This window comes from Podarcis raffonei, chromosome 6 (genome assembly GCF_027172205.1).
Source record: "Podarcis raffonei isolate rPodRaf1 chromosome 6, rPodRaf1.pri, whole genome shotgun sequence".
NCBI classification, from domain to species: Eukaryota; Metazoa; Chordata; class Lepidosauria; order Squamata; family Lacertidae; genus Podarcis; species Podarcis raffonei.
This window is the reverse complement of record NC_070607.1, coordinates 46,938,216-46,960,901: the sequence shown is the minus strand read 5'-3', so window position 1 is coordinate 46,960,901 and position 22,686 is coordinate 46,938,216. Positions and strand designations below refer to the sequence as shown.

At 41.8% G+C, this 22,686-nt stretch overlaps 1 protein-coding gene across 3 annotated transcripts in view; it reads right to left on the bottom strand.

Annotated features, from left to right (window-relative positions):
* Nucleotides 1-1,011: 1,011 nt before the first annotated feature.
* Nucleotides 1,012-22,686, bottom strand: part of MKNK1 (MAPK interacting serine/threonine kinase 1) — a 43,214-nt gene continuing 21,539 nt past the window's right edge. For all 3 annotated transcript variants that reach the window (XM_053392543.1, XM_053392545.1, XM_053392544.1), the window contains exons 3-13: nucleotides 21,518-21,616; nucleotides 20,126-20,223; nucleotides 17,925-18,004; nucleotides 17,557-17,630; nucleotides 12,936-13,040; nucleotides 8,245-8,300; nucleotides 8,055-8,150; nucleotides 4,954-5,148; nucleotides 4,419-4,583; nucleotides 3,898-3,941; nucleotides 1,012-3,600 (exon numbers count right to left, since the gene is read on the bottom strand). In XM_053392543.1, the coding sequence (XP_053248518.1) occupies nucleotides 3,372-3,600; nucleotides 3,898-3,941; nucleotides 4,419-4,583; nucleotides 4,954-5,148; nucleotides 8,055-8,150; nucleotides 8,245-8,300; nucleotides 12,936-13,040; nucleotides 17,557-17,630; nucleotides 17,925-18,004; nucleotides 20,126-20,223; nucleotides 21,518-21,614 (1,239 nt within the window). In that variant the 5' untranslated portion in view covers nucleotides 21,615-21,616 and the 3' untranslated portion in view covers nucleotides 1,012-3,371. The remainder of the gene's footprint in view (nucleotides 3,601-3,897; nucleotides 3,942-4,418; nucleotides 4,584-4,953; nucleotides 5,149-8,054; nucleotides 8,151-8,244; nucleotides 8,301-12,935; nucleotides 13,041-17,556; nucleotides 17,631-17,924; nucleotides 18,005-20,125; nucleotides 20,224-21,517; nucleotides 21,617-22,686) is intronic.

Here is a 22,686-nt window from a genome sequence, read left to right as displayed (position 1 = left end):
AGGAATAAATGAAATAGTAAGCAGTAAAGTGGAAGCTCTGAGAGTGGGCACCAACATATGCTTCTTCAGAATTGTCAAGCCTTCAGTTGCCATGGTAGCAGGTTCCTAAAGAAACCACAGATGTTTTGTGCCTTACCACAGCAATGGTCCAAAAGAAAAGCCTTGAGAATTAAATAGGCAGATCTTTTCTTAAAAAGCTAATTTGCAAAACAGCCCCTTTTCTAATGATCATACACAAAATTAGTGTCTCTGGGGGAAATATACCCACATGGGTCTAAGATCAATAGATTATTTTTATACCAGCAATAGGGGAGAGGAGGAAAGGGAGTTTTCTTAGAGCTTTGTTTAAGCTAAAGGATGAATTATCCAGTTTAAGAATACCGATAGTAAAGAACCCATGCAGACACACTGCAGAATTCTTGCACTGCGGGAATACAAACTCCAATATTTATTTGTTGGATTATTTGCACTTGCTTTCCCTCTCTCACACACAGCAAGAAATGTTTTAGTGGGTGAGTTAGACAAGAAGAAAGCAATATATAATCAAGTTATTAATTTCATCTGCAGGGCTGAAAATAGTGATTGAAACTAACAGAAACAGCAGCAAAGTGTTGCAGTGTATCCTTACCTCCTGTTGCTCAAGCTTCTGGCCAGCCAGCCACAACATGCTCCAGGATAGTTTAAAATATAAGGGGTCCAAGGAGGTCAATTCACTCGCAGAGTTTTCCATTTTTCTTTTCCAAATGGCCCATGGTTCCAGGTTGTCACTTAGCATGTTCAGTGCTCCTTGGGCTGCTTGTGAGGAGGGATTATTCCCTTTGTTTAGACCTCTACTCTACTGTGAGAGAATCTTTGCATTTCTAAGGCAACGTTTCTACACCTAGGATTAAGCTCCACTGAACTAAATGGGGCATACTTCTGTATAGGACTACAACGTTACATCCAGTTTGAGAAAAGGGGATCTGTAGAGTAATTCAAATAGTAAAAAGGAAACAAACCACAGCAACCCAGTTTAGAGATGAGGTAAGTTTAATTCTCAGTACGCTATTAATTAATGTGTCACATACATAGGGAGATTTCTTCCTGAGTTTTCCAATGCCTTTTAAAAACCATTAGCTATGGAGCACGTTAAAACTGTAACAGCCTAAAGTACATTTAAAAACCACAGTATATAATAATATAATTAATAACCTTCACTAATGGTACAATGTATAAAAGACCTTAAGTGTAGCCATTCTTCATGTGCAGTAATAATAAAAGCATATAAATACATAACTTTTATTTAAAGGCAAAACGTGAAGATAGGCAGGCTGAGTTAGGATAACTGTGATTCAGATCCTTCTAGCATGTTGACTTTGTTCCATCTCCTGCTTCTTCAACATGAACACTGATCCTTTGAAAGTTAGATTCTTCCCACTTTTCACAATTCACTGGCCTAAATTTTCAGCAGCTACAAGCAAATTTAAATAATCTTCTTGAATTTCCTGAGGTGAACAGCCTTAGCACTTCCAATAAAGCAAGGCTTCTTAAGATACTGAAGATGAAGTCACTAGCTTTGTGTTAAAATAAGACTACTGTGAAACCACAGGTGATTTTCAAACCACGAACTTAATCCTCAGGGGTATACTTAATTTAAAAAACAATCTGATGTTACTCCCATCACTTATATTGCCACAAACCCACTCAAAAGCTCATTGCACTGGAGCCTGAAAGGCTTGAGATGATCCAAGCCTATTCCAAACAAATTGTCTTGTCTTGAGTTAATATGGGAAGGGATGCAGACAGAGCAACAGCTGGCTAAGAAGTCACAGATGACCATGAGAAAATGTGTGCTACAAAAAATGGCATATACAAACCCTGCAGACTCCCCTGCTCCACCTTCAACTATATATCCTTAAATAAGTATGGAATGTATATTTCAACAGTGAGAACCCACCATGACCCAAATTAAGGGCAGCCCCATGTTGGTTTACCCATCTCAATGGTATATCTTTCTGCTTGCTAAAAAAAGACTTTTCACCAAAATTGCACTTAGAAATTACGTTGCTAACCTGAAGGACCACTGTCCAAGCAAACAATTAAGTGCTCCTAAGGTGGGAGATGGTGAAAACAATTATGCAAAAATGGAAGATGACGAAGTTTAAAATTAGAGCATGCTACAACACAAAGCTCATTTGAAGCAAACAATCATGGGATTAGTTTAGCCAGCCAGAAGAAATATCTAAGCAAGGAGCTAGGGGAATACCTCATCACTCCCCAAATCAGGACCAGTCCAAATTACGGTCATGATGTGGGCACTGTGAAGGAAGCTCTTCCTAGTGGTGGCACTGCACATAGAAGCTTTGACATCACTGCTAACACCTGTCACAAGCAGTGCACTGCCACAGTGCTACATGCCACTAGAGTGCACATGATTACAAGCTTTCAGACATTCCCATTTCTGTGTAGACCACCATCACAGGAAGCTTTGCAGTGGTGCTCACACAGGGGTAGTAACAATTTGATCTTTTCTGTAGGTCATAATGAAAAGGTACATTCCTTGTGGAAATGGTTTATAAAGAATTAAACCCATCGCTTCAAGCAATTGCAAAAGTAGATCACCTGGAAGTAGATCACAACGAAACAGGAAGGAAGGTGTTACTAAGGATAGGAAGTATTTACATCCCGAGGGCTGGTTTCAAAATTCATTTTTGACAACAGTTTTTAAGATGTAACCTGTAACAGGTCAAAACGTTATTTTGATGTGATGGTGGAAATGACCCAATTCTGATGATATTATCTCTGCAGGAAATAAACATGCTTTGAACCTTCTGAATGTCACATGGACAGACATCCAGGCAAGTATAAGGCCCCTAATAAGTTACAAGTACTACAGAAAGCGACCACCAAAGATAAGTAGTTTGTACATTTAGTTCAAACTCAGAACTTATAGCAAAGAAAGCTAAAAATGCAGATAAGCAAAGCTTCCTAAAGGATGGTCCACATAATTATTTGGTGACTGCAGGTAGAGATCTGGTGTTGTGCAACTATTTTAAGCTCATTCGAGAGCCTGTGAACTCCAAGCCCTATTTCCACTATTCACAGGGCTGGTGGCAGGGATTTATCTTCTGGTTACAGAACACTGTGTGCAAACATTGCCCTATGTGGTTTGTTATGTCAGTAACACAGCAGCAATGTCATTTAAGAACATCATATAATTCAACACATTCATTAAAAAATAAAAATAAAATCCCAAGGAAATAGTCCCTTAAATCACTTCATCATAAACTTTGTTGGGAAAAAAGTCTTTTTAGAACACTGATGCACCCATGAGTTCTTTAAAATGACCATACAAAAGCTGACCCCCAACTCTGGCAAGCAGGAAATGTACATCAAAGGGCTGCATGAGGGGCAGGCTGGAAGTCACTGCTTTTCGTGGCCTGAGCCATGGCTCTGCGTTTGGCAAGGCGGGATTTGGAGGGGGGAGAAAGCTTCATGGAGCAGAGGGCCTGGGTGATGCTCTCTTGCTCTTCACTGAGCTGATTCTCGTGCTGGGAGAGCTGACGGTTCAGGGCAATGGCCTCAGCTGCAAAGAGAGTCAGCTCTTTCGTGCTGCTGTTCCTGTAGGTGGGGAAGGAAAATTTCAGTTGAGACCTTAAATCTGGCAGAAAGGCACAGGTTGTCTCTTCACTGCCTCTCTTATACATAACTAAGTTAAGTTCTGTGATTAATTTCCAAATAAAGTAAGAACCACAGTAAGCGGTAGTCCTTCAGACAATGGAAGTCACGTGCTCTTGGCAAAGAGCTCTTCTGACTAATGCAGCCCACTACTTTGTCCCTAAACTCCCCTGATTTGATTGGATCCACCCGACAACCGCCCTTTCATCTAGTTGTGTGAGAAGCTCAGGAAAAGGTTACCTTTGGAGAACCTGTGGCGTAGGCAGTCCTCTTTCAGATGCATGCTGCACACAATGGAAATGATACAAGATTAGTTGAGGATCCTTAGCAGAAAAATGGATCCTTACAGAGTTCACTATATGGAATGGCCATTTATAAACAGATTAAATTTCAGGTGAATTAGATAGTCAGATACAGGCAATGAACATAGAAAAAGAGAGATCTCAAGAACAAAATACATAAGACTTTGCATTTTGCCCATATCAACATAAGGAGAACCTGATTCTTCCTAAATTGAACGTAGAATTAGTCTCTCGCTAAAATCCCCGTTCAGGCTACGGTGGAGATATTGAGGATGCATGGAAATAATTTAGGCCTTTACTAGCAGCTGCTAATGAAAAACATGAGCCACATGGCTCAAGGCTCAACCACTATTCACTTTTATAGCCTAGTACATGACAAAGATATATCCTGTGCAGAAACCTGTGCTTATTACTGATGCTATATAAATAAATGTTGTTGAAAGGCACCACTGTACTTACACCTTGGACCCATGGATGCTGCAGCACCTGAGCAGCAGTAAGCCTCTCCTTGGCATCCCGGACCAGTAACTTTGAGATGAGATCCTTAGCATCACTGGAAATATGAGACCAGTCCTTTTCAGGAAACTCATACTTGCCTTCCTGGATACTCTCAAACAGCTTGCTCTGGAATAAACACACACACACACACATATAAATATACTATGTTGACAGAAGTTGACTTAAAACTGTCATTTCCAACCTTTTACAGAATGACCCAAGTCACCTTAAAATCCTTACAGCCCTATATTCCTGAATTTTGATGGAAGACTAGCATCGCTAGTCTTTATTAATTGAATCCATATCCCACCCCTTTGCGACAAAGGAGTTATGGGCAGCAAACAGTATTCGCTAACACAGCTTTAGAATGGAACTCTGCATGTCTCGAGGGCAACAACATATAGCCGTTCTCCAATCAAATCACTTCTGAAGATGTGCAGGGGTGGAAATTGCTGCTACCTTCCTCCACACATGCCCAACATACTCCTCTAGTTACCTGGCAAGTTTTGCAGGCTTCTCCCCTGTCCCAGCCGCAGTCTGCGCCACAGTTCCCCACAAATGGCGGGTACCCGCTGAGCATGATATACAAGATCACACCCAAGCTCCACAAATCACAGCGCTTGTCGTAGAATGTGGCTTCTTCTGTGAAGACTTCCACCACCTCGGGGGCCATGTACTCTGCAGAACCACACTAGCAAAGCACATATGAGAGAGTTAAGACAAAAACAAAAACCAAGCCAAATGAAAGTGACAGAGAAACTTCTGCTAACTGCCCCAGGTCTTTTGTTTTCAAAGGAGCATCTAAAACATACTGGTCAATAGATGCTCCTCTGCTTGGTGGTTGCTGTTTTTAGACCATTTTAATACATTTTTTTTAATGTTACCACATCAGATTATTATTTTTCACAAAACTGTTGAAACCTCATGGCTCTTTGAATATCCAACCTTTTCATACAAAGCTGGCAGAGTATAAACCCAGCGCAGGGAGTTCTTCTACTGATACCTTTGAACACATGGTTGAGGAAATCCAAGGCAAGATAATGGCCAGGTGATAGGTGGATGCTAGGATAGTGGTCAGGAGGGAACTAAGTACTCAGTACTTGCCTTGTTAACCACCTACTTTACCACAGATGCAGATGGTTAACAATCTGGAAATTCAACCTACTGCAAATCATTCACTCCAAGGCAGGCAAACGCAGACTCCAAAACACCAGGAACAAATCTGTAGCGTAAGTCTAATTCACACTCATAACACAATACCAAGCCAACACGTTTAAAACCAATGATTTTCACTCATTGCAAATTTCACACTCCTTGCAAATAAGCATGAGATTGCTGGTTTGCCGCCCACAACTCTGGCAATAAAATACCGAACAGTTGCTGGGCAACAGCAAGACTTATGCAGAAGCAAATGATATCATGAAGGATTTTAATTCTTAGCTATTTCAGTAATTATTCATTAAAAATATTGCTTAACTGCCCTTTATCAACAGATTCCAGGGCAGTGTACGAAAGTGTGAATACAATTATTTCACATTACATTGGTATTTGAAAAAGCACAATTTTAGACTATTTCTGCACAGTCAGAAATTGTTAATGTGGTGACATAATTCATTCTTGCAATACTTTGGACTTGCAAATATGAAGCGTGTATATATTTGCTTCCGCAATTCTACATTTTTTTCAGGTTTCCTACTCCCTTAAATCATTCCACTCATTCTTCTTTCATGCCCATTATGTCTGGAACAACCTCCCCAAACAGCTTGCTCCTTCTGTCTCCCTCCCTCCCTCTCCCCCCCCCTCTCTCTCATTCAATACCACTGATGCTGTGAAGCCATAAGCTGAAATGTAATTGAATGCATATTCACTGCCCCCCCATGTTTACCCAAATTTATAACTTTCCCCCTTTCCCTCTATTTTATCCCATATCAAACTTTAGATTGCAAGTTCCTCAAGGCCTTTCTTTTTGTTAAAACACCCAACACATTGGTGGTGCTATATTAACACATATATTATTTAATACTAACGAAGTTAATGCCTTTCAGATCAAACACGTTCATTTTGCAGCTGGTTCTCTTAAACCCTTAAAATCAATATTCCCCTAAAAGGATGGTGAAATATTAGCATTATCAATATAATGTTAATGATTGGTTAACTTGCCTCCAGTAAAACTGTGTTATGCTGCAGCAGAAACTTCCCACATGCCCATGTCTACCAATTAAATACAGCCCTGAGCGTTGGCTTGAGGAAGAGCCATAGTCCTCCATGGTACAGCACACGGGTTACATATGCAAATTTGATCCCTGGCATCACCAGGTGAGACTGCAAAAAGTCTCCATCCTGAATTCTGGAGAACTGCTGCCAGTGAGTGCAGACCAGGGGTAGCCAACACAGTGCCTTCCAGATGTTATTGAACTACAATTCCCATGAGCCTTGGCCACCGCGACTAAAGATCAAGTATGATGGATGTTGTAGTCCAACAGCATCTGGAGGGGCACCATTGTTGGCCTCTTCTTGTGAGGGCAAGACTGAGCTAGATAGGCCAAAAGTCTGACTTTTGCAGCTTCCTATTCTCCTATGCAGCATTTAAGTCCTTCCCCACAATGTATCATTTTTGCATGCTACCAGCCACATACGCCAGTCTTGTGACCCAGAGGCCCTCACGCAAATGGCTGGGTGTGGGAGCCAGGGTGGGAGCCAGAAAGCCCTGGCAAAGGTTTGTAGTGCCACCTGGTGTCTTGCTGACCCAGTGACCAGCATGTCTGTGCCTTATCATGTATTAGAATTGTATTGACCTTAAAAGGAGTTGTGTTTCCTCTGGGCAGTGATGACCCTATATGGTGTGGGTGGGTTTAAGCCCTGGCCAGATTAGGTAACATGAGACACTGGCAAGCAGCCATGCGGCTGGAGAGAACAAAGGGTAATAAAGTGACCGGACTGGAGAGGAGAAGATGTCTGAAAGAGCTGTCCATCAGTACAAGGAAATAAGCTAGCTCTCTGCGTCTTTATTTTATGCTAAAATAAGCGCCATTTGTAACGGCTGGCCCGACAGCTGGGCGGCAGTTTGGTCCCATAAACTGGAAGCAGATCTCATGAATGTGATGTTACATTTCTTTGCAGAGATTGGAGGGAGAGGGAGAGAGGAAACACATATAAGACACCTCTCAAGCACCTCTTTGAAGTCAGACTTTGTGCAACATCATACATACTAGAACTAGGGCTGGAGCACTATTACTATGTAGGAAATTGTCTCCTTTAGCTGCAAAAATTGAGCATGCAGATTTGAAGGTTGGGTGAGGTCTGCTATACACACTTCACATAACTTAAGAACATTTGCCCTGCAAAAGACTAGTTTACTTTGAGTGCCCTTTAAAAAATAAGAAGTTGTCGGGGCACCAACCATATGATATCTGCAAGAGACTGGAGTACACTCAACCAACATGTCTGAAGTTCCACCTTTGGCAATACTACTGAACTGCAACTTGATTACTATGCACATTTGTGCAACTTTGAGGCACAAAAGATTAAGTGTCGCAGATAAGATGCCCATCCTTCTCCCTGCATTTCAAGCATATAGCTAATACATAGTATACATACTGGAGTGGTCAACTCAGGAGTAGTGATTGGAGTACATGCGCTGTTGAGTTTCACCCCACTTCCAAGGTCAAAGTCACAAATTCTCACTGGCGACACCTGAAACGAGGGAAGGAGAAAAACCAGAAACTAATTCACTCAACCCTGAAATCCACCTAACAACCACCAAGAGTATCACAAAAGAAGGATGTACCTTACTGGGAGATTCGCACAATATGTTTTCAGGTTTTAGGTCTCGGTGAGCAATACCTAACATATAAAACAAGAAGAAGTGAGTTGTGTCAAACTTAAAAGAAAAGAACGGTATTTGCTTCTTGGTGTTAACATACAGGCTGAAGCTGTAATCAAGCAGGTTGCAAGCTGCACTGTGTGCCCAACCAGGATACTAGGGTACAGTCAACCAGGTTGAGCAGCCCTAAATGGCCACAGTCACATGGGGATGGAGCCCACGCCATGCCTCCTTCCCCTGCCAGCACTGATCATATTTCTGAGAAGGGCAGTGCCAATGTAAGATGAGGACAGGGCATCATCTCCTTCCATGTGACCAGAGGCTTCCGACATTTCCAAGCAGCATGGAAAAGAGCCACGCTGCAGTAGTTTTCATGACACTAAATTAAACAGAAAGGGGCTTTTGCTGGGAGGCTTGAACCCGCCACAGGAAATCCTCATATTGTATAAAGTATGTAGCACTGTTCAGATGTTTAAGAAAAATATGTACTGAAAAAAAAGTTTATTTTGGAACTTTCTGCACAACACTAATACAGTGTCTTACATCTAAATAGCAGCAAGGAAAAAAAACAAGCGTTCTACTGCAGCAAGGTGATGAAAAACAAGCCTCTCTCACCTTCTGAGATTTCTATAATTTTAAACAGCAAAATGATTAAGTGCTGAATTGCAATGATTGCTTCAGTTTCCTGTTTAATATTGTGCATGCTATTGTTTAATAAAGATGTTAATAGTACACAGTGGAACCATAAACTAAATGACAAAAATCAAGAGATATGGCAGTAGATGATTCCAGAAACACGTATTCCCACTGCATGGCTTCTTTCCCAAAACATAATTTTAACAGCTCTGCGTGTAAAGTCTTTTGCAGGGCATCACTGCTCTTGCCATTTCTCTCCTCCAGTGAGCAGCAAGCTCCATGGACAGTTTAAAAAGAAGCAAGCCACAGAATTCGCAATCAGCAAGCATTCATACTACTCCTAGCTCACTATTTGGTTTATATAAAATATTTATACCCTACATCTTCCACTGAAATCACAGCCTCTCTATGGCTTAGTATCGATTTAAGAATAAAACACAATAAATCTACAAAACATTGAACAGCACCATAAAATATTGAAATGTAATCTTTTTAACTGGCTATCTCTACACGCTGAAAGAAGTAGAGAAGCATGCCTGGAACAGTGAATTCCGTACTCTGAATGCTCCTAATGAGAAGATCCAATACAGCAGAGGTATGGGAGAAAGACTCTTTTAATGACCTCAGTGTGGAATCATGTACACAATCCCTCAAACATCCAAGTCTAAAACCATTTAGGGCAATAATATGGGACCTGTACTTCCTCCCTGCCCTGCTACCCTGGATGTTGTTAAGACTCCTATTAGTGCAATACTTTAATAGGACTGAGCTCCCAATAACATTTTGTTTCAACTGAAATTTCTGGACCCTTTTGAAAGGCAAACTCAAAAAGAGTGTGTCTAATTTCAAAGCAACCAATGAATGTGTCAGCCTTTTCTAGGAAAAGCTGCAGTTGATACACCAGTTGAAAATGAGCAGAAGTGCCCCTGGCCGCAGCCACCCTTCTGTCTAGTTCACAAAAGCTTACGTCATATGGAATCTGTTAGTCTTTAAGGTACCCTAAGACTCTTTGCTCTTCTTGCAGACTAAACACAGTTCCCTTGAACACCTAGAATGTGTCAAACACTTTCTTCCAGATTGGCTTCACAGTATTTCCACCTCCATCTCATCTGGATGAAGATTCAGTCTGAGGATTAAGCTTCAACTTGCTGGATGAGAACGTGAGAACATAAGAAGAGCCTGCTGGATCAGGCCAAAGGAGCATCTAGTCCAACATTCTGTACTCACAGTGGACAACAAGATGCCTGTGGGAAGGCTGCAACCAAGACACAGGGGCAACAGCCCTCTCCTGTTCATGACCCCAGCAAGTGGTACTCAGAGGCACACTGCCTCCAATTCTGGAGGTTGTACAGAGCCACTGGAAGTCTTATCCTTCATGAATTTGTCCAATCCCTTTTCAAAGCTGTCTGAATCAGTGGCTATCCCGGCATCTTCTGGTAGCTAATTCCACAGTTTAATTACGTGTGGTGTGAAATACTTCCTTTTGTCTTTCTTGAAATCTCCAACATTCAGCTTCTTTGGGTGGCCCCGGGATCTTATGAGACAGAGAAAAACAACTCTCTGCCCACTTTCTTCACATCATCCCTGATCTTATGCATATCATGTCTCCCCCATACTCAACTTTTTTTCCTAAACGATAATGCACCAAACACTGTACTGTTTCCTTATAGGTGAGTTGCTCAAGCCCTTTTATCATCTTGGTTGCCCTCTCCTGAACCCTTTCCAGCTCCCCAATATTCATTCAGAACTATACAAAGCACTTCAAGTGGCTTCGCCACAGGTTCACATAATATAGTATTGGCAGCTTTATTTTCAATCCATTTCCTAATGGTTCCTAACATAAATTTCTCTGTTTTCACAGCTGCCACACACTGGACCAGCATTGTCACAGAGTCATTCATCGTGACCTTGGGACTCCTTCCTGGTTGTCACCGCCAAGTTAAACCCTCCATGGTGTTTAGGTCAGCCCAGAGCGTTTAAAGATATCATGCACTGATTTAGGACTTCCACTGCTCCCCTGGCGTCAAATAGAAAGGAGAAGTAGAGCTATATGTCATCAACATTCTGAGGATAGCTCACACACACACCACTGCCAAAATGCCAATGACCTCTCAGTGGTTTCAGATAGAAGCTAATAATACAAATTTATTTTGCGTAGGCAGGCAGACATCCCCCCTCTATTTAATTCAAGAAACAAAGGATGTCCTCATAGCCCTGTTACACCTCATTAAGTCATTACTAACAATTATTCAGTGCAGATTATAACCAATAGCTTCTGTTTTCACCTCAAGTCCACCCAGCTTGTGTCTGACTCCAAGCTTCAGTCCTTAACTACTCTAAACAAAACATCTCTGCTTCAGTATTTGTTTTCACTTTCTCCATCTCAAGCTATTCAACTCAGCAATGCTATTTCCACAAATCAATTTCTCCTGCAGACTAGCCATTCAAGCCCCTCCAATTCTAAGCCCTCAAATGGAATTCTCCCACCTTCAAAGCACACTGGTAAGCTGTTGCTATGGTGGTACCAGAAAACAACATATGAAAGTAGTTACATCAGTTTTTAATTAAATTATGAGTAAGAAAACTCCCTCAATCTTTCTTTTAGCTTTTACTTGGCTTTTAACTTTTAATTTAGCATAAAAAGAATATTCTGGAGATCTAAAAGAGCGAAATTAAAATTTCTGGCATGAATGTCTGGCTGGAGATGGTTTCTCACACCAGTTTCTCTGAAATTAAACTGCTTGCCTGGAAATTAACAGCTGCTCATTTGTGACGTAATGTCAGATTTCTTAAAAGAAAAAAATGCATAATAATAAGAATAATAATAATTTATTATTTATACCCCGCCCATCTAGCTGAGTTTCCCCAGCCACTCTGGGCGGCCTCCAATCGAGTGTTAAAAACAATACAGCATTAAATATTAAAAACTTCCCTAAACAGGGCTGCCTTTAGATGTCTTTTAAAGATAAGATAGCTGCTTAATTCCTTCACATTTGAAGGGAGGGCGTTCCACAGGGCGGGCGCCACTACTGAGAAGGCCCTCTGTCTGGTTCCCTGTAGCTTTGCTTCTCGCAGTTAGGGAACCGCCAGTAGGCTCTCGGCGCTGGATCTCAGTGTCCAGGCTGAACAATGGGGGTGGAGACGGTCCTTCAGGTATACAGGACCGAGGCCGTTTAGGGCTTTAAAGGTCAGCACCAACACTTTGAATTGTGCTCGCAAACGTACTGGGAGCCAATGCAGATCACACCCAAATAATATCAGTATAGCAAAACCAAACTACTATTAATAAGGGATGAATCCAGACAGTTACTTCTACTTAAGTTTCCTTTCAAATCAGTGGGAACTAAATCTAACCCTGGTAAGATCCAATCCTAAAAAAATGCAGGAATCTGAAAACCATGCTTAAAATTGTAGAAAAATGTATAATTTGCTTTATGATTCCTGCAGCAACGCTCTCATTGACACTTATTTTACACGGGCAAAATGATAGCAAAGTGATTTTGGGGGCACTGCAGGCAGTTCCCACAACAAATGAACATGGCAGGTCCTCTGCCACTCCAGAACCAGATGTATATAGCTTACATTTATCACTAAACCCTTGACTAAACCCAGTTAGCTTGCAGAAGTATTTATCAACCTTAATTTGCTCATTATCCCTAACTCAAGAGCTTGATCAAACAACCAGCTTCCTTCATAAAGCCCAAACCTATTTGGCTACCAGACACAATAGTTACCTTTAAGTGCAGCATGAATACTAGTCATCATCTCCAAATACCAGAAGGCTTTTGCAAATGACATGTACCCTGAATCACCGTGTCAACCGATTCTTGCTAATTACAGACACTGTGGCACAAAGCCAACAGCCAGCACTAGCTGGCATGTCACATGTGGGGAGAAAGGGAGTAAATCACAGAAATGCCCTGCCTTTCATGCTGATCTTGTATTTATGTTAGCAGACCTTGTCTGGCTTGAACACTGCTGGCTAATGAGCCTGTAAAATGGAGGAAACGCATTTTCACCTTTTGTGTGGAGAAAATCCAGAGCACAGGCGATGTCTCTCACCACCCTGCTGGCTTCTCTCTCATTAAAGTGTTTTTGCTTTTGTATGTGGGCCAGGATAGAACCTGTGGAGAAAAAGGCAAGCAGGTGCTTTGAAAAATACAGTGTGACTTGAAAGCAAACTATGCTAGACTCAAAGCATCCAACAGACTATGTAGTGTGAACACACATGCTAAGATTCAAGTTGAATAGCACAGTTCTCTTCTCAACATGAACAGGGCCAAAGGTAACTATGGTAATGTATTTGCTTTTAGCAGCCAACAATTTCACAGCTCTATAACAGGGAACACACAGATTGACCTATGCATGATTTTTCAGAAGCAAATCCTAAATTCAATAGGACTTATTCCAAATCTAAGTGCATATACTACAGGGGCAAGGAGCCTGTTGCCCTCAAGATGTTGCTGGAGCACAATTCCCATCACCCCTGGGAGAGGGCTTGGCTGGAATTTAGGAAAAGCCCTCCCATGCATTTGGGGCATACTCAAAACCACTTGATGTGAAATTCTTTATGATCCTTGTCACAGCACGGGAGAAGCAGATTCCCCACCCCCTTTGTCTCTACCCCTCTGTCCATTTCCCCAAACCAAAGGCTCGACAAATCCTGAGCACGTTACTATCGTTTAACTGTTCTAGCTGCCAGAATGCACCAAACTCTTCTTATTAGAAGAAATCCAATCTGACTTTAGGTATGTATCACCCTGGTACATGTGCACCATAAGAAGAAACCCAACTTTTCCTAGAAGTGCTTTGCGGAGTAAAAAGGCCACAACCACATCCGCTGCCAGGGTTGGCTCGAGACATTGTGCCACTGTAGACAGAACAGCCCCCACAACACCCTGCTACAGATCTAGTTCCCCACCCTGCTGTGTCTCTGCCCCCACACTGCTGTCAGCCCCATCACCACAACTGTACCCTCACCTGTAGCTGCACCTGCGCTGCCACCACAGCATGGTGGCAAGGGCACAGTAGCAGTGATGAGAGTAACAGGGCTGTGTTGGCAGCACGGGGGTGAGGGGCGGGTGTTGGATCCGCCACCTGAAGCAAATGGCTGCACCTTGCCTAAAGCTGTTGCGCAGCGGCCAGGGGGAAGTTGTGGCATTCAGCAATTGGCACATCTCGGGGGAGCCAACTCAGGACCCAATGGATTCTGGTTTGGCTCAGCCCTGCCCTCACCTTGGAAAGCCCCACTTTGCGGTTTCTGGTGTCTGGTACTAGTGGAACTTCCATCTGCTGGCATGTTTGGTGGGTGGGTGGGTGGGAGGGGAGTTCTGTGTCCGCAGTGATGCTGGCATCACTCCCCTGGTGGTAACAGGCCGACAGGGGCCAGCAGGGCTGGGAGGAAGGAATCCTCTTCCCAATACAGCCCCCCAAGCCTGGCACAAAAAGGGCTTGGATTACCGTATTTTTCGCCCTATAGGACGCACTTTTTCCCCTCCAAAAATGAAGGGGAAATGTGTGTGCGTCCTATGGGGTGAATTCAGGCTTCAGGAAGCTATCCACAAGCCTTGGGAGCCCAGCAGGAGTTCCTGCCGGGCTCGCAAGGCTTGCGGGCGGCAGCCTGCAGCCCGAAGCATGGGGCACGCTCCGGAGCGCACCCCGGGCTTCGGGCAGATATCAGGCAGCCCCACAAGCTCGGGGGACAGTGGGGAGGCGGAGCACCACCATCCCACTATTCCCCGACCTGGTTTGGAGGCTGGCGGTGGGGAGAAGCAAGCTTGCTTCTCCCCACCTCCAGCCCCACAAGCTCAGGGGACAACGGGGCAAGCTGCTGCCCAGCGGAGGCTAGGGAGGCTGTCCCTGAAGGCAGAAGAGGGAGACGGAGCGCTCCGTCTCCCTCTTCTAGCTTGGGGATGGCTGCGGGGGGGGGGGGGGAATAAATTTTTTTCCCTTGATTTCCCCCCAAAAAAACTAGGTGCGCCCTATGGAGCGAAAAATACGGTATCTCTGCCAAAGTGGCCTTGAAGTAGAGGGAGGATACGATCCATAAAGTGATAAATCTAGTTATAGAATTTGCCAAAGCAATCCATTTTTTTAAATAGTAATGTAGAATAGACTTCACTGAGTTTTGCAACATGCTAACTTCAGAGAGGCACAAGGCCAAGAGCTCATATGTTTGTTCCTGCGATCTTGAAATTCATGCATTCAAGTTCTTTCCCCCTGCCTGTTCCCTGCAAGTAAACACACATCTAACTGGCAAATAACATAAAATAGTCTGGGTTTTTGAGGGCCTCTCCATTAGGCCCACCTAGTTCTGTGCACTTAACATCCTATCGGCATTAATGGAAAACTGGCAAAATGCCAGCTGCTATCTGTAAGCACAGAAAATAATTTTCAGAGGTGATGTCGCAGACATCCAGAGTGAAACAAGCATCCAAAGGACCCAAGAACTAACCATCAGGACCAGTGACATTTTGTGGACTTCCAGCTATTTGCAGGGGGAAGCAATGGTTCATTAATTAATCTATTTTAATGGCTAAGTACAGCAGCTTGCTCTAGTGCTCAAAAGCAATGTCTCCCTCCCCAGAGTGCTACACGATAATATTCAAATTTTCACTATGAGTTGTGAGCACAATTTCCTGAATGAGTTCAGGATCCTGCCAACAAACATTCCAGACTTGAAGCTTCCTGGAACAGAGCATGGGCTTTTATTGATAGATTATCAGCATGTTAAGAAAATCAGACAAAGCCTCTGTAGGTGGTGACAGAATAAGATGTTCTTATGAATCAAGTTCTCAGATTTGTCCTATACACTTGCCTATTCATTTATCCACAGAGAAGTCTGTAACAACTTGTAATTATACAAGTGACTATTATGATCTCATTTGATGGGTAAAAGCTTTACATGCCTGTTAAAAGTTTCAATATGAAAAAATAGTTATTTAAAAACCAGATTTACATCCAAGTTGTCCAATGACTAAACAGGGGGAAATACTAACTACTCATCATCATCACCATCATTCCTACTACTATTGAGAAGCTTGAGTCAATGTATATTGCAGTTAGAATTCTGAAACCATTTACACGTTCTTTTAATAGGTTTCCAGTAACATGAATACTAAGACTATGTGCTCATCCTCCCTTTAAAATACCCGTATTTTTCGCTCTATAACACGCACCAGACCATAACACGCACGTAGTTTTTAGAGGAGGAAAACAAGGAAAAAAATATTCTAAACGAAATAGTGGATATATGATTTTTGTGGTTCATGCTGTGGCCACACACATGTCATCTGACAGTGAGTTTGGAGTAGCCCAATGCAAAAATCCTGAGGATCCATGTGGATCCATGCTTTGTAACCATGGAGGAGGGAAGGAAGGGGAACCATGGATCCTCTGCTCACAACTGCAGCAGATCCCCCCCGCCACCCGCAGGCATTCGCTCCATAACACGCACAGACATTTCCCCTTACTTTCTAGGAGGAAAAAAGTGAGTGTTATGGTGCAAAAAATACGGTAACTGCCCCCAAAGGTCACATGTGACACACACACACACACAAGCTATGTAGATACTATCTAGCTTCAACATGTCAAAAAATAATTGAAGAGGTTTTTTTCTTTTAATAGATTATTAAAATTTGGGGGGAAATACAAAGATGAATATCAGATATCTTTTAATCAAAACTAAAAAGCTAATCTTGATAAGAACACATAAAGAGAGAGAGAGAGAGAGAGAGAAAAAAAAGATGAAGGAAAAAGAAAAAAATGGAAAGAAAAAGAAAAGAGAACCTCCAATTCTTCATCTGTCAGCTATATATAGAAAATTACTCAACATAACACCCAGCAAATTCACTTTATATAAACCAACATTATCTTCAGTTCCCAAACCCAGATATTGTGAGTTCATTTTCTTTAATAAATGTTAACAATGATACCTCTGAAGAAGTATTTTTAAAATAATTTCTACCCCAGCTTCTGTGCTGAGGTACACTCAATATATGCAATCGAAAGAATTGTAGATAATAAAATACAAGATCTCTTTTACAAGCAAAGAAGTAATCAGAACATCCAAGAGCTCAAATCAGGATAATGTCCAATGGAATAAAATTGTCTTTACACGAGCATGTGCCAAACACATCAGTATCCACTGTCTTTTAAGATGCCTTGGCTTGTTTCTAATGCAGTGCTAAGTAATTATCCCATCGGCACAAAGATTTCTGCTTGTGCCATGGGACTCCCCACTCCACACACATGTGCTGCACCATCCCCAAATCTACTCTGGAGTGTTGGGGGGGGGATGCATAACATATTTAGGGGAAACACAAGGGGAGAAGGAGGAAGTCCCATTACACAACCGGCAGTGATGGGACAGTTATGTAGAGCTGAACTAAATGCAAGCCCTGATGTAAGAGAAGCATGCATTATCACAGGAATCACATTTCCCAAGTCTCAGTTCTGACCAGTAGCAGCTTTCCAGGGTTTCAGTTAGCTGTCCTTCCTAGCCTTAGCTGGAAATGCCAGGGAATGAACCTGAACCCTTTTCCACACAAAATAGCCCACCCACATTGGGGGGGGGAACAATTCTATCTTTATCTAGCTAATTTATTACAAGAAAATTAAAAAAATCATGTACATACATACCTCCATGCAGTTTTTCAAAGACAAGGTAGTACCTTGCATTATCTTCAAAAAATTCTATTAATTCCAAAATGTTCCTTTAAAAAAAAAAAGGCATCTGTGTTAAATTTGTTGTTCTGTATAAATAAAGCCAAAATATTTATGGGGTACCCAACGAAAAGGTATCATTGTTTAATATTTTGGTAGTGTTTTCTGCTAAACATGGAGGAGTGCTCTAATCAACATAAAAACAGCGTAACTGTTCTCATTTCCAAGTTTCACTGAGCGAACTACACTGTTTTGGGTTCAAAGCAATGTCACATCCAATACATGATTACACTAAAGACTTAAAACTCGTAACTGTATTGTTAAATGCTGTAACAATTACTTACTTGTTACCTTGACACTGATACAATGTCTCCACTTCCCGAAATACCCGACTACGACTATGCCCAGCGTTCTTCTCAATTATCTGTTATAAAAACAAAAGCCAGTTTTTTTAAAAAAAGCAAGAAACATCATGCTGAGCAGCTACTGTTACTATCTGTCACCTTTCAAAAAAAGTGTCCATATAAATATTAAGCACTCTTTGCTTTGTGTTTGATAACAGATGTTTACTGGCGTGATACAGATTTTGCATGTTCCACATCCATCAAGCCCCCATAATGCCCTGTTTCCATTTCAAGATCTTACAATGGCTACCACTGCAGGAAACACTGCTGGCAGTAGCATGTAGCCTACTGCACTTTTGCTGGGCACAGTGGGAAGATCCACAGCAGTAGAACACAGCCAAGAAACACCTCTGTCTCATCCTAAACCAGCCTTTCTCAACCTTGGGTCCCCAGATGTTTTGGCCTACAACTCCCATGATCCCTAGCTCACAGCACCAGTGGTCAGGGATGATGGGAGTTGTAGGCCAAAAACATCTGGGGACCCAAGGTTGAGAAAGGCTGTAACCCCTCCAGCAGCACTGACTGGGAACTAGGATTGCTCTGCCCATCTCTCACTGAAAATCGACAAGACTTCTGCTTTGGTAATTCTAATGCAACCCATCTCCCTTCTTGAGTCATGGCCAAAGGTTAAAGAATAAAATTAGCGACGTTGAATAAAGTTGTTCATATTTCAACATTTTTATTTCCCAACAAGAAATGAAGATAAGTAAATGAAGACATTTAGAACCCTCTCAAAATCAACCTAGAAAGAGGAGCAGAGGAAGTGGGAGATAATATCATGGGGCACAGTCCTGGCAGTCACAAACACTGCAGTCTCATGTGATATGCATGGCTGTAGATTTAAAAAGTAATGTGCCTATATTAGTGCAAATGTTTGGGATAAGACTTTCTGAATGATTATTTAATATTTAGTTAACATAGGATAGAAAGCAAGCTTTATTTTACAGTGGAAATTGACCACTGTTTTCTCAAAGATTTGTAGATTGTTTTGGATGAACATACACACTACAACCAGCTTTCCATCTTTCAGTTTTGCCCTTGGTGAGCAGGCTTCTGTATTGTTTGGAAAACTAGCACAGCCTATTTGATCGGACAAAATAAATGTATTTTCACAATGGAAAATATGCCTCTCTGAAGCCGCTTCCATCTGTTAATAATTTACTGGGATGAATCAGACAATTCCAATCCTCAAAACCATGGTCTAACAAGAGGGGAAGAGTTTTGTTCTTGCATGCTCCCTCCTCACACACTCAGCTAAAAGACAATCTACTTTGTTTGACCAAACCATAGTTTTCCAGTTTAGAGGCAACAATGGCTTGATCAAGCTAGGACAATACTCATTAAACTAAACAAAGTAGGCAAAGTAGGAAGAGGTATTGCACAATCCCCCATACCATGGTTTAAAGAATCAGAACTCTAAGAACTAAATTCAATAAAGAAGTGTGCATGCACATGAAAGCTTATACCAGAACAAACTTAGTTGGTCTATAAGGTACTACTGGTTTTCCCAGTAGTGATGTATGGAAGTGAGAGCTGGACCATAAAGAAGGCTGATCGCCAAAAAATCAATGCTTTTGAATTATGGTGCTGGAGGAGACTCTTGAGAGTCCCATGGACTGCAAGAAGATCAAACCTATCCATTCTTCAGGAAATCAGCCCTGAGTGCTCACTGGAAGGACAGATCCTGAAGCTGAAGCTCCAATACTTTGGCCACCTCATGAGAAAACTCCCTGGAATAGACCCTGATGCTGGGAAAGATTGAGGGCACAAGGAGAAGGGGACGACAGAGGACGAGATGGTTGGACAGTGTTCTCGAAGCTACCAATGTGAGTTTGATCAAACTGCGGGAGGCAGTGAAAGACAGGAGTGCCTGGTGTGCTCTGGTCCATGGGGTCACGAAGAGTCGGACACGACTAAACGACTAAACAACAACAACAAGGTACTACTGGACAATTTTTTTAAAAAAAATTTTATTTGGACTGTGTCAGACCAACACAGACCTACCTGAATCTAAATTCCATGATGTTAGCAATATCAATGATTTATGACAGAATACATTAGCACAGCAGCATCTGTGAAGAACATTTTCAGGCAGCGAAGACCTTTAATGAATGAAAATAATACTGGAGTACTTTACTTACCTTAACTGCATATTCTTTCCCATTCTGCAAGCTAACTGCTCCCTGAACTTTGGCATATGATCCTTCACCAAGTAACTCTGCAGTGAGTTTGTACAGATCTGCCAAAGAATTCCAGTATACAGAAATCACTATTAGAAAACATTTTAATGAACTGTACGTATAAACAACTGAGCTAATCCCTACCCCTGATAATAAAACAAGAACAGGTGTTCCCTTGGTAATTAACTGAGTTGAAACAGCAGCTTTAGTTTTATTATCAATCTGTTCTCAGTTAGACAAAAGCAAAGGAATGAAGTTGAGACCTTCTTACCATAAAAATATTAGACTATGCCTAGGAAGGCTGTGATCCTATGTTTTCTGTCTTATAAAACAAACAGAATAAAATATGAAATAGAGATAAGATAACTTAACTAATATAAGCCAAGATATTTCAAGATTGCTTTGAAATGGGGAGCAGGGTGTCTCCAGAGGAAATCTGAATCATTAGAGTAGTTTTGTGATAACATCTTACAGTATCTACAGTGAGAACATCCTGCACCAAGGAAATAACTCAGTAAATGAAGGTATTTAACAGATGGGTCACAAGCTAGAGAAGGGTTGGCAAACTAAGGCCTGTGGGCCGGATGCGGCTCAATCGCCTTCTCAATCCGGCCCATAGACGGTCCAGGAATCAGCATGTTTTTACATGAGTAGAATGTGTCCTTTTATTTAAAATGCATCTCTGGGTTATTTGTGGGGCCTGCCTGGTGTTTTTACATTAGTAGAATGTGTGCTTTTATTTAAAAATGCATCTCTGGGGTATTTGTGGGGCATAGGAATTCATTCATTCCCCCCCCCTTCAAAATATAATCCAGCCCACCACATGGTCTGAGGGACGGTGGACCGGCCTACGGCTGAAAAAGGTTGCTGACCCCTGATCTAGAAGTGCCCATTAAGCTTCAATGAATTCAAAACAAAACCAAAAAAAACCATGCTCAGTGCAACCTAATCCAATTCACATTTATATAGAAATAAGCCCTGAAGAACTCAAGGGAGCAAACCCTCATACACATGTTCATAGGACTGCAGGCTCAAGTGATAACTTTTCCTTCTCTCAAAATTGTTTTGAAATAATCCTATGACAGCAGAAGAAAGACTACTCCCCATGAAATGAAACTATACAATCACATATAATTTCAACACGTTGCTGCCTTTCAAAGAAAGCAAAGCACTAAGAGGGAAGCCACACAACAAAACCACAAAGGCATAATGTAGCCCCCACAAAAGGGGCTATAGAAATGCAATGGCTCAAACAGAGTTTTTGCCATGAAGTAAACAGCAACCCTGAAGCAACTGCTTAACTACTGTGAAAGATCAGGAGGAAACAAAAGCAATGCAGAACATGGGACTGACCTTCAAACCTTCCAGGGACATGGTCTGTAGCTCTGGTTCTTTTTTTCTTTTTTCTTTTCCCATTGTCTGATATGGGAACAGGCTGGCTAATGACCATCTCTACATAGCAGAAGAAAGTTAGAGTTAACGTATGTATATGTAGAGGGAGATAATATGCCATTGTGCTCTTAAAGATTCCAGTGTTCAGATTTTGTTTTTAATCATTCTGTGTTTGAGTCTTTAAAACCCAGCAATTTTTGGTTACACCCAAGGAACAATGTTTTTTTCCAAATCATAAAAAGCAAAGAAAAGCTAAGAAGTAGTTATAGAGAATCTACTCTGAAAAGCAGCACTGTCTTTTTATACTATGGCAATTAGTTTATGTACCAAGCTGGCTCAGCAGAACCACCAATGCTGTTTTAAGAGTGCCCAGTTGCAGGATCTCCATACCGCAGGTTACTGGTCTGTTCTTAATAGGAACAGTATTATTTCTCCACCATTTCAGTTTTCAAAACTAAAGTAGAACCATCTTTGTTATGCTTGAAACAAAACAATAAGGGTGGTGAGAAGAATGTTAAAGGGTATTAACAAGGCAAGGAGGCAGCAGAATTCAGGCCAAATCTACTAACAAGAAATCACTATACTAGGCCATATCACACTTTACTGTACTGTCCTGGCCTTTTTTGGCTTAAAAACCTTGGGCTGAATCCAGAGTTCTTGTGAGCAGAACCAATCACTGTGAATTGGGTTCAGAAATGTGTAAGTGGGTGGAACAGAACTGGTGGTACAGAATCTGTTTGTCTTGATCCTGTCAACAGTGGGGCAACCACATTCAGCACTAACTGAAGCCTCCAAACAGTTTTCCAACAGCCCCATATAAAATGCTTTGAAGTGATTCAACCTTGAGGTTCCAGAGCATAGATAACTGCAGCCAAGTTATCCCTGTCCAGATGGGGTCATAGATAGGTAACCAGCATAAGCTGATGGAAGGCACCCCATGCCGCCAAGGCCACCTGTGCCTCAAGTGACAGCAATGGAGTTATTAGTATGAACACCTATATTTGACCAAGTGTACTTTAGGGGCAATTTGTTCCTGCAAAGATTTAAGAGAACTGCAAAGATTTCCCCTTTATATCCTATGAACTGTAACAAATAAATAATATTTCCAATATATATTTAAGTATTATCTT